The sequence below is a fragment of the Rutidosis leptorrhynchoides genome, chromosome 5 (genome assembly GCF_046630445.1).
Source record: "Rutidosis leptorrhynchoides isolate AG116_Rl617_1_P2 chromosome 5, CSIRO_AGI_Rlap_v1, whole genome shotgun sequence".
Lineage (NCBI taxonomy): Eukaryota > Viridiplantae > Streptophyta > Magnoliopsida > Asterales > Asteraceae > Rutidosis > Rutidosis leptorrhynchoides.
In genome coordinates, this window is record NC_092337.1 from 100,650,899 (window position 1) to 100,663,745 (window position 12,847).

The following is a 12,847-nucleotide window of genomic DNA, read 5'->3' on the forward strand; positions in this document are numbered from 1 at the left end:
TCCTCAATATTTTTAATTTAAACTTTACAATTTTATTTTCATTATTTCACAATTACTCCCTCACAAACTTTACAAAATCTCCGTCCACAGAAATGCCAAGAAAGCACGAGCAGGGAACAAAGAGGAGGGCGGCTACTGGGCGGCCGCCTGGGCGCACCGCTGCCAGCGGCGCCCTCCTGGGCGAATGGGTGGGCGAGCCTCAAGACAGAGGCGTTATGAGTCATAATCATATAAATGGTGCTAGCACTTACCACTGGACTATGATCATTTGGAACTTTTTGTTGCTGCTAAAGCTGATTTTTATTTTTATAAAATGTAATTTTTAATGTTATGGCAAAGTAGCACAAATAATACTTAATATCACTAACCGCTGTTGTATATACCGAAATAGATACATGCTTCACTAAAATTTATTTGAATGATAAGAATCAAATGAATCAATAAATATGATGAGATTACAGCAGCTTGCTACTAAGTTATGATATCTTTAAGCTCATGGACAGCAGGCTGACTGTTGACAGACAAGAAGATTATATGAAAATGAAAACTAATTTCAAAACTGAATGAATGCTCATCGTGCTGCTTGTCAAAATGAAGTAACAAATCAATCTCAATGCATGACAAAATAGACTACAATGGTAAGTCAATACTCAATAGACCATCAAAAGACAAATAGCCATATCGTCGCGGATTAAATTCATCGTATTTATTTGAACTCTTTGCAAACTACTAATTCCAGATTTCTTGAATGAGTGTGTGTTATAAGATTCCACGAAGCATCATCCATAATGACTTGTACAGTCTACTTTTTAATGTTGAATTCGACTAAAATCCCAATGCACCTGATCAATACAAAAACACTTGATGTAAATTAACCAACAACGATATATTTCAAATGTATAGGAGATTAGGAGATATACAATTGCACACAGTGACATTGTTCCAATCCATATGTCTCACAAGGAATAACATTTCATGTTAAAGAAATAATTCTTATAAACAGACTTTTATTTAAATCCCGTCTATCTTAAACAAATGATTAAGTCATAACACCACTTCCAACAATAGACTGGAGAATTTAATGTTTATGGACCTCACAGTTACAATTGATACCTTTATTGTACACACAATTAAAAAAATGTATATGTTGGGAGAAAACTATGAGAAAGCATATGTCGGGAGTGGCCTTACAAGTTCAGTTGTTTTAAGTTAAAAAAAAATTGGAGAACATTAAGTCATTAACGACTTAATATCTTATTACCATATGTGTAAATGATCATAGTCAAGAAAAATATTCAAATTGCATGTTGCCACTTATTTTAGTTAAAATTCAAACTGGTATATATTGACAAACTTTAAACATTGATCGAAGTTTCGAAGTCTAACCTTTTGATTTCGCAGGAACTACAACAATGTGCATAACCATATGGCTCGGAGGCAACGCCAACCGCAATGGGAAAAGCTTCCCGTTGAATCGGTTACGCGAACAAATAACTATATCATCAAGTCCTGTTTGTTCTTCCAAATCTCGAGTCAAATCCATCAATCCGTTCCCCTTAAACATAAATGATGTCTCCTCGTAAGCATCATCATCAACGCTTCCACCATCATCCATCACAGTATAGTACACCATCCTTCCTTCTTTCTTCACAACATTGTTACGCTCCCACAAATCATTTACCTAATTTATAGAAAAAGCATGCTTTTTACAATTAGCACATCGAAATTATACATAATAATAACAGCCCACCCCTTTGTTCCCGTTTTGTTCTGATATTTCTCCCTAATTTTGCCGTTTTATGCCTTGGCTAGAAACGTGCCATCTTTTTATTGGTTGTTACGTTTGGAAACTGCTTCATGATTACTGTTCCTACACATCCTAACTTTCTTTACCTAGGTTAATTCTCTCCTCATTTACTAAACCGCCACCCTATTACAGAATTCCGTTACCTCTCTATGAAAATATGTAGGAAAAAGGGAGTTAACTTTTACGCTAATTTCTTTTTCCATACACCACAAAATAATTTATTTGAACCATTTTACCCTTTACCAATCTTAAATAGCTCACACCCTTTATTTGTCATAAAGTATATGCTAGTCCAAAAGTATTTTTGTGGTGCATGACAAATAAATGGTGTACACCCAATAAAAAATCAAAACAATGCAGTTTAGTTTACGAGTAATAAGTCGTTAAAATTAACTTTTCGAGATATTTTAAGTAAAAAAATGCTTATACAAGAGCCATATAACCAGACCTCAACTCATTCAATTACGACTCGTTTGATATTACATAAGTTCCACCTCGGCTTGTTTATATATAAACTCTCTTGTTTCATTATAAATGTCATTTACTAACTTTTGAAGGACTCTTTAATTATATTTTCTTTATTGTGTTATATAATATTCGATAACAGTTATATAAATAAAAACACATTTAAAACTCAATTTGTTCATATAATTTTTATCATATATTATATAACATAAACAAAAATAACTATAAAACCATTCAGGCTTGCCTGAATGGCCACTGAGTTGTCTAATGAAGCACAACACCCGGGTTCAATTCCTAGCTATGTCAAATTGTTCAAAAAGAGAGTGTGACTAGATGGTGCGCAGAATGCACAATTCACCCGGTACCAGGTCTCGCGCTCGGGGGGCTTGATTATCTGAGGATTTACCTTCTATGGGGAGCCAATGTGCTCGTTCATAGGAGGGTTTCCTCGCTTACAAAAAAAAAAGTTGAATAACAAAGACTTTTAAAAGTCAAAATATAACAATCATAATGAAACGGGTGAAGGAATAAATGAAAGACACGTTTAGACTCGTGCCCTATATAAGAAGTTCGAGCTCGTAAACTAAACGATCTTAAAAATATATTCAAGCTCAATCTCAAACTCGTTTAAAATTAACTCGAATTGAGCTATTAACGAGTCGAGCTAGAGTAGCTCAACTCATTTACACCACTAGGCTCTATGGTTATTTACAATATTACCCTTACAAATGACGTATTTTTCATTCTCTAGTTCCTAATTTAATATTCTACGTAACTTGCCAAAATTACATTTCTAACTCCACAAACATTAAAATTTACGAAGTATAAAATCATATTTCCGAATTTGAATAAACAACTAACCTCATTAGGACCCGATTTAGGTGTCCTAAGACAAAAGGAATCCGAATCCGAACCAGAATCCAAATCAGAATCAATCGTTTCCTGTTGAACCGCAACAGGCAACAATACAGGTTCCTCCATTTTAGCTTCAACAACTTCAACATCCCATAATATCCAATCATGATGTTTATACGGTATATCATGGGTAACCGAATTTCGCCACGGTGGCAACCCACTATTTGCTCGTAAATAATTACCATAACGCGTTTTTAACCGAACTTGAAACCCGTCACGAATCGGTTCCCATTCAACCGAAGAATTCAATTTTTGTGGTAAAGTTTGAATTACTTTACGACCAGTAACACCCAACATTTTTTGATCTTCAGTAGCAGTAAGGTACTTTCCGGAAATAGATTTTAAACTGATGACGTTATCGAAACCGTTAACGAACTCAACTGTCCAAACGGATTTGTTAGTTGTTCCGTTACGATCTTGCGACACGTTTTCGTTGTCGTTTTCAGATTGTAGATACTTGTTGTGGTAGCTTTTTAGCCGGACGGTTTTTGCTTTACGAAAAAAGTCCATTCCGCTGCTCTGAAATTTAAAACGAAATTAATGAAAAATTAAGGAGTAACTTGAAAATGAAAATTATTGGGTACCGTTAATGTACCGACCAATGCAACCTCGGCGATTGAAACTTTACAGATCACGAGTATGAGTGAGTGGCATGCATCTTTTGAATGAATTTTATTTTATTTTTTCCCCTTTTATTAAAAGGGTTTAAAGTGTAACTTGTTAATATGGAAAGTGGTTTAAAAGAATTTACTCACATTAAATTGGTTTTTCCAAAATGATCCTCCGTAGTATTCTTTGTATCCATTTTCGATTTATATGTTACTGAAACTACTACGGAATGTTATACTCCGTAGTTACGTAGATGTTATTCAGTTTAAAATCTTTTTAATCTGAATATTGAATTGAAATTAATTTTTGCCAAATCGAATTCAAAAATTACTTTAGTTTCAAATTAATTTAGTTCATCCAATTAAATTCGTATTATATTAAAAGACTTTTTAATGACAGTTTTAACGGTCATCATGAACAAGTCTAAATACGCATTATTTATTTTTACATTGAAAATAATCATATACTTCGAACAATAACAATCCTACACCAATTCAATGTAATACTTTGGCTGTCATTAGAAAGTATACTAAACAAAATATCTTTTATAATCGTGCTACACGTTAGTTAGGTACTTATTTCAATTTTTCAAGTCGGATGGTTGTATTTATGTTATTGATAATTCTATCTGTACATATATTTATGTATTTGTTCGATTCTGTATATTAGTATATGGTAATCATTAGTTTTGACAGTTAAATTTAGTTTCAATCGAAATCTATTAATACATAAAGTGAGTGGATTTATCAAATACATTGTTGGAAATATCAGCGGCCATCGTTATATAGTAACTAGATAACTAGATACCACTGTATAACATACACTAATCAATTTGGAACCATGTTCATATTAATTGGTTATGAGTTATGACTTGAACAGGGGACATTTAACAGAACAAAGAGATATAAAGATGTTATGTACCAGTTTCTCTTCTCTAGCTTTAAACGACTGTGACACCACGGCTGAAGAACCAGACTCAGACGACAATAACCGCCTTTTTGGAGTTCCCGTTTCTGGTGATCCCGAATAATCATCCACAATCGACGAAAAACTAGATACAGAACTCATCACAGACTCGGTATCAGACACCACTATATCAATATCAACAACATCAACTCCCCACAACACCCAATCTTGTGTTGCAGTTCGATTAGGTACATCGTGTGTTATCGAGTTTTTCCAAGGTACAGTTCCTCCATTCGCTCTCAAATATTTCCCATCTCGTGTTCTAAGCTTAACATGAAATGTACCCTCTTTAATCGGTTCCCATTCGGTTGTATGATCCGGTTTCATTTGACCCGAATATTGTTGTACCTTTTTTCCTGTTAAACCTAAAAGAAATGACTCGTTTGTTGCACTAAGGTACAACCCATGACAACTTTTTAGCCTGATTACATTTGGATTTTCGTCCACGAATTCTACGGTCCAACGAGCCCTTGAGGATGACCCATTACGGCTTTGTCGAACCGTTTCCTCATCGTCATCGGCTACCATATACTTGTTGTGATGACCTTGTAGTCTAACTTTTTTCGCTCCATGAAAAAACTCCATACCACTCTACATCAACATTATAAACTTCAACCAAAATTTGATGAAAAATAACTTATAAAAGTTAACAAAATGTAAATCAAAGGGTTATTGGTTTAGCAGTATTGAGGTGGTCCATTCAAGTCCAAAACTGAATAATATATATTTGCTCATGAAAAATATTTGTGTCGAGTGTGTGAGTTTAACAGATACTAAATTATATGCGAGAAAATATGATTTACCTGTCTTCCACTTGCAAGTGGTGACCCGTTACCTGAAAACGAGCTTCTCCGACTATCGGCTCGAACCCTCTCAATATCAGGCATTGAGGAGAAGCTCGACATCGGGGACAAATTACTTGCAAACGACTCTTGTGAATCCAAAACGACAATATCAACAACATCCACACCCCACAAGACCCAATCTTGTGTCGCGGTTCGTTGAGGCAAGTCATGAGTAATGGTATTCCGCCAAGGCGGGGTACCACCATTCGCTCGTAAGAACTTTCCGCCTTGTGCCCTTAATTTAACCAATTCACCTTCTTTTATCGGCTCCCATTCGATAGAAGTATCCCGTTTATTCGCTTGAATATCTTGCACCACTTTCTTTCCGGTCATCCCGGTTAGAAAGGCCTCACTAGACGGAGTAAGATACTTGCCCGACGAACAACTTTTCAAGCGAATAACGTGGTTTTTTCCTTGTACCATTTCCACGGCCCATCGAGCTCTAACCGATGAACCATTTCGGCTTTGTCGAACGGTTTGTTGATCGTCATCTGCAACTAAGAACTTGTTGAGATGACTTCGGAGTCTAACGACTTTAGCTTTGTTGAAAAACTCCATGGTATTATGATTTTTTAGTACAAGGATGAAAAAGGGTTGTATTGGATTGATCCTTTTGGATACTTGTTGTTCTAAATAATCAACCACGACTTTTGATGGTTGACTAAGAATAATTATATGGCCCGAAATAATTTAAAAGTTACAAGTTGAAACGTTGGGTTGGTTAGTACATGATCATCAATTTACACGGTTTTGTTGACAAGTTCAACGTATTAAATTAAATGAATTTGTCATGGTGTTAACTAAGTCGATCTCGATGATAAAAATTATTCAGAATATATTCGATAATAAAATTTTAACATTATCAATGTCTTATATTATATTTGGAGAAATATAGGTTGTTGTATAGTAGATGAAATTATAGTATATTATGTTAAAGTTATGGATAAAATACCCCTCGTTTTACTCCGGGTGGTTTTGATCGGTAAAATGTCGATTAATTGAACGTTTTAAAAAAAAAAACAGTTAACAGTTGGTTAGTTGAACATTTAAAAAATAAGGAAATAAAAAATGAAAGTGAAAAAAAGAATCAAAAAAAGGACGGTAAGATAATTGAACCGTTAAAAAGGGTTAACTGTTGAATAATATGAAATTTAGAAAAAATGAAATGAAAAAAAAAAGTTTGAAAAAAAAAGTTAAAAAAAGAGTGGGAAAAAGTCTTTTTTTATATAGAAAAAAAGGATGAAATTACCTCCAAAGTCATAGGTAATTACAAATATGTCATCGTGAATAGTGCCAAAATCTCAACATATTTACTATATTAGTATAATAATTTTATACATATATATAGTCTAACTGAAATATCTCATGGTACATTTAATAATTATTTTTTTGACCACCTTGAAATGTATTAGACCATTTGTAATGGTAACTCATGTTGTGAGTTCGTGTTGTGCACTTTTTGCACTTTTTTATTGACTAGGACGTGTTGAGTTATTGAGTGGAGTAGTGGTGGTGTTGTGAGTTGGTGTTGTGGTAGTGGAATATGTGGCATTTAATTTTGTATTTTTGTATTTTATTTATTTATTTTATTTTATTTTTATTATTATTATTATTTTTTTTTGAAAGGCAAATATTATTAAAAAAACACAAAGATTACAATACAATGGGGATTCTTACATGCTTGAATCACCCATGAATCACACGAAACAATTAAGAAATACACGAAAGGGGTGCAAAGGATGCAACCCGACTAACTACACATCACGATAATGTTAAGTACACACTAGGATTAGTCAACCAAGTCAACCAATCGAGTTTCTTTTTTCTTGACCTCGAATTGATCCACTCGAATGTTTTAGATTGGATTTCATTTAAGGCCACCGGTGTGATCCAACATTTATCGCGAAAAACTTTATTATTCCGATTCTTCCAAAGCAAATAAGCACAAATCCATCTTAAAGCTTGCCAAATTTTTCTTCCGAAAGGTGATGCCGAAATTGCACCATCATCAATGAGTAGCTCGACAAGATTGAAGCTCAAAAAATTACCTAGATTCCACCACTTGAAAACACGAACCCAAACTTCCATAGCATGCTTGAAAAATATAATGGAGTGATCTACCGATTCTATGTCATCATCACACAACGGGCAACGCACACTATGTAAGTCAACTCCTCTTTTATCAAGTTCAACTCGAACGGGAATCCTTTTTTTCAATGTTCACCAAATAAATATTTCTATCTTTTTGGGAACAAGATTGTTTAGGGAGGTTTCCGGATTCGAGTTAAATTGAAATAAAAGGAGCTCGTCGATTAGAGTTGAAAGCAGCTTAACAGTAAGTATCCCGTCACTTGCATAAGACCACGACCATTTATCTGGATCAGTACTACCAAAAGAAAACGTCGATAGCAGCAGCAACAAATTGTATTTTTCGCCTGCAGCCCTCCCAAAAGGATCCCTCGCCCAGCTCCAAGTAATAACTCTTTCGCCATTGTTTCCGGATACTGAAATACGATCCTTGATGCTCGCTGATTTGTTGGTTTCCAGCCTATATAAACGCAGATAAACATTGCACAATTTGTCGTTACCAATCCAATGCTCATGCCAAAAAGAAGTCAACTCGCTATCACCAATGGTTTTGACGAATGAGGTTTTAAATGGCAATTGCAATTCTTCGATAGCATAACCTGTATCAATGATATTGTGCCAAACTGACAATGTCGGGGGTTGTGAGACCCCCCTCCATTACCAGCCCGCCACAAGACCCATATAAACTTCGAATTACTTTGGACCAAAGTGAGTCGGTTTCGGTTTTAAACCTCCACCACCACTTGCCAAAAAGTGCTAAGTATTTTCTTTTTAGAGACCCGATATTTAACCCCCCATTCCCATAATTTATATTTTAAAAATATTATTTAATTTATAACGGCTATATTTGAACCGTTTGATTTTTTTTTTCAAACGGCTATATTTGTATTCCCTATATAAACACCCACTCATCTCAAATTATAACACACACTTCATTTCTCTTAAAATATTCAATCAATTTTCAAAATGAGTCCGTTGAATGTTTGCATAAAAGTTCATTACGTAGGTGAATTTGATCGAGAATTGATGAATTATACACCTCACGAAACACGTGATTATTACATTAATGTACGTGAGTATCGTTATTTTTTTAGTTTGCTTGAAGTTCTCCAGCAAGACATACCATATCATTTCAGACAAGTTTAGTATTTCAAAAAACCCGGCGTTCCTGCCACGCTACTTGAAGATGACCACGATTATTATGCTTTGATTGGAAAAGCTTTGGTACGTAAGCAATCAATTACGCTTTATACTGAATTTAGGGATGAAAGCTACGCCATTTCTGAATCGCTAAAAGAAGTTGCTTCATCTTCGAGTAGCGATGGCGGATTTCAGCAATACGATATTCGCGATTACTTAGATTGATGAAGGTGCTTGTTGAAGATAGCCGTTAGGAAAATAATGTAATCGTTTTAGGAACTAAGTTGTTTTTCTATTTTTAGGAAAATAATGTAATCGTTTGTTTGTGAATGAATGAAATAAACGGCTAGTTCTTATTACTGAAAATAAAGTACAATAATTTAAATGACTAAAAAATACATCAATTTGAACGAAATAATAAAATACATAACAATATATTAATCATCAATATTAGCAGCACGAAAATAAGGTGATAAATTCCAAACGTGCACGGTCAAATCTGACTCCAGCCGATTGTGAACTTGCCTATCTCTGATTTCCTTAACCCTTGCATCTCGATCCTCAAATCCCTTTCTAACCGAATAGGTCGGTTACTTGGTGCGGCAATCATTCTTTCATCTCTTTTTGAAATCACAAATCCGTTATTTTCTTGAATCATGTTATGTAATACAACACAAGCGTACATATGTCTTCTAATTTTGTTGAAATCCATAGATCTTGCCGGAGTCTTTAACATTGCAAATCTACCTTGTAGTACTCCGAATGCACGTTCGATATCTTTCCTTGCACTTTCTTGAAACCGTTTAAACTTTTTACGCGGTTCGTCAATTGGATTGTGGGGTGCTTTGACCAACATAGCCCAATCTGGGTATATACCATCACATAGGTAATACCCTCTCTCGTAGTGATGGCCGTTTACATTAAACAGTGAAGGTGGAGCAGTGCCCTCTTTTATAGTGTTAAACAACGGTGAATAATTTAAAACGTTAATGTCGTTGTTTGCACCTGCCATACCAAAGAATGGGTCTTTTTGATCATAATAGATGGGTCTATTATGAGAAGCCATATTTTGATCACCTCGAGTATATTGTCCTTGCCAAGCAATTGGACAATTTTTCCATTGCCAATGCATACAATCAATACTACCGAGCATACTCGGTAGACCATGTTTTTGTACGTGAAAATTATAAAGCCGGACAATATCATCGGCGGTTGGTTTTCTCAAATACACTTGTGCAAACAAATGAAATACGCATCTACAAAAATTATCTAAACATAAAGCAGCCGTTTTCTCGCCAATTTTTATGTATTCGTCAAACAGATATGGTGTAGTTCCATGCGCCATTTGACGTATGACCGCGGTGCACTTTTGTAGGATCGTCAAACTTTGATGACCAACTGCATCTGGACGTTCCCTAAAAAACAAAAAATAATCGGGAATATTGGTACTATTAAAGTTAGATATACCTTCGATGATTCGAAGAAATAATTCACGACTCATTTGAAAACGTCGTTTGAATTCTTTTTCCTGATACATGGGTGTTTCCGAAAAATAATCATTGTATAACCTCACAGCAGCATCTTCACGATCCCTTGGAATATAAACCCGTGTTCGAGGGACTCGTGAACTACTCGCTTCTCCCTCCACTTCTTCTTCTGTTAAACTCTTAACAAAATTAACCACCTTTTCATCATCGGAATCATCAATGATAAAATCGAACATTTTGTATGCATTTTTCATTTTATGTGTTTTTTTAAAGAAGAAAGATAGAAATATAGATATCGTGTGTGTAAAATGATATATTTAGATGTGTATATATAGATAAAAAAATTTAAAATTAAATTTTTTGTTATTCAAACAGGAAAATGGCCAACGGATATTTTTTTTGACCAACCGAAAACAGCCACGTGGCCTCAACGGCCGTTGGAAGCACCGTTGGAGTCTCCCCAACGCCAGAGCCAGATTTCAGCATGTGCAACCTGTGCGCCAACCTGTGCTGGCGCACAGGGCCCCAGCCCACATAGGGCCCAATTTTTACAAGATCCAATTAATATCTATATGGGCAATGGATAGTAAAAGTGAATATTGTTGGTCCAGCATATATATGAAAAACGTTATGGACCGTATCTTTTTTAAACGTTATTTACTTTTTTCATGAACACTCCCTTAGTTATTTTTACAATTACAGTTTAACCCATCAACTATATGGGTATTTCATTTTACACCAATTTTTAATGTAGTTCTTGTAAAGACCCGTCCTAATCCATCCGGACGAAGTCCATATCGATTATAAACGATTCACAACAATTGGTTACATCGCGAGGTACTTGACCTCTATATGATACATTTTTACAAACATTGCATTCGTTTTTGAAAAGACAATCTTTCATTACATCGAAAGTTGACAGGCATGCATACCATTTCATAATATATCCAACTATAATTGACTTAATAATAATCTTGATGAACTCGACGACTCGAATGCAACGTCTTTTGAAATATGCCACGAATGACTCCAAGTAATATCTATAACATGAGCAAATGCACAGCGGAAGATTTCTTTCGTACCTGAGAATAAACATGCTTTCAAGTGTCAACCAAAAGGTTGGTGAGTTCATTAGTTTATCATAAATAATCATTTCATAAATTTAATAGACCACAAGATTTCATATTTTCAATTCTCATAAATATATGTCCCATGCATAGAGACAAAAATATCATTCATATGGATTGAACACCTGGTAACCGACATTCACAATTTGCATATAAGAATATCCCCATCATTCCGGGATCCTCCTTCGGACATGATATAAATTTCGAAGTACTAAAGCATTCGATACTTTGGATGGGGCTTGTTGGGCCCGATAGATCTATCTTTAGAGTTCGCGTCAATTAGGGTATCTGTTCCCTAATTCTTAGATTACCAGACTTAATAAAAAGGGGCATATTCGATTTTGATCATTGAACCATAGAATATAGTTTCACGTACTTGTGTCTATTTCGTCAAACATTTATAAAAGCAGCGCATGTATTCTCAGTCCCAAAAATATATATTGCAAAAGCATTTAAAAAGGGAGCAAATGAAACTCACACATATAAATATTATAAAACAGTTAATAAAGCATTTGCATGTATTCTCAGCCCAAAAATGTAAAGAGTAAAAAGGGCAAATGAAACTCACAGTACTGTATTTTGTAGTAAAAATACATATGACGACATTGAGCAATGCAGGGTAGGCCTCGGATTCACGAACCTATATCATTTGTATATTTATTAATACACATATTTGTAATCGAATAAGTTTATATATATTATATATATATATATATATATATATATATATATATATATATATATATATATATATATATATATATATATATATATATATATATATATATATATATATATATATGTATATCTGTTTAGTGTTATAGTAAAAATGCCTAAATTGTTATATATGAGTATTTCTAAAATAATTTGTTAATATGGTTAATATATACCTATAATAATATTTTAAAAACTTTTATTTTTAAATTCACAATACTTCTAATAATAATAATATTGTTATTACTAATAATCATAATTCTTGTCGTTTTAAAATGGTAACTTTAAATAAATGATTATTAATGATAATAAGTTTTAATAATAATATTAGCATTGTTAATAAATATAATAATAATAATATTGATAATGATAATGTTAAGATAGTACTTATAATAATGATAATGATAATAATGATATTACAAATTTTAAATGTGTTACTATATTAATAGAAATGATATTAATATCAATATTAATGAAAAGCAATACTTTTATTATTTTCATAATAATACTAATAACATTCAATATTGTACCTAATATTCTATTAATGATAATAAATAATAGCTTTTATAGATATACCTATTTTAGTAACAATAATAACAATAATTATTATAATACTTGTAAATGATAATAACAACAATAACAATTAATGATAATAACAATGATAATAATAATAATTATTATAAT

The 12,847-nt window shown here is 33.5% G+C and overlaps 1 protein-coding gene across 1 annotated transcript; it reads right to left on the bottom strand.

The window, feature by feature from the left end:
* Positions 1 to 419: 419 nt before the first annotated feature.
* Positions 420 to 6,184, bottom strand: LOC139846757 (uncharacterized). The gene is made up of 5 exons (XM_071836268.1): positions 5,566 to 6,184; positions 4,718 to 5,353; positions 3,134 to 3,706; positions 1,387 to 1,681; positions 420 to 842 (listed from the first exon to the last, which is right to left on the bottom strand). The coding sequence occupies exons 1-5, from the start codon at positions 6,163 to 6,165 to the stop codon at positions 826 to 828; spliced, it is 2,121 nt and encodes a 706-aa protein (XP_071692369.1). The 5' UTR covers positions 6,166 to 6,184; the 3' UTR covers positions 420 to 825.
* Positions 6,185 to 12,847: the final 6,663 nt, after the last annotated feature.

What these genes read in the sequence shown, in the direction of transcription:
- LOC139846757 (XM_071836268.1), bottom strand. Translation starts at nt 6,165, where the DNA reads ATGGAGTTTTTCAACAAAGCTAAAGTCGTTAGACTCCGAAGTCATCTC. An exon ending in CACTTGCAAGTGGAAGACAG is followed by an intron (nt 5,354 to 5,565) that starts GTAAATCATATT and finishes ATGTTGATGTAG; the next exon opens with AGTGGTATGGAGTTTTTTCA. An exon ending in AAGCTAGAGAAGAGAAACTG is followed by an intron (nt 3,707 to 4,717) that starts GTACATAACATC and finishes TTTAAATTTCAG; the next exon opens with AGCAGCGGAATGGACTTTTT.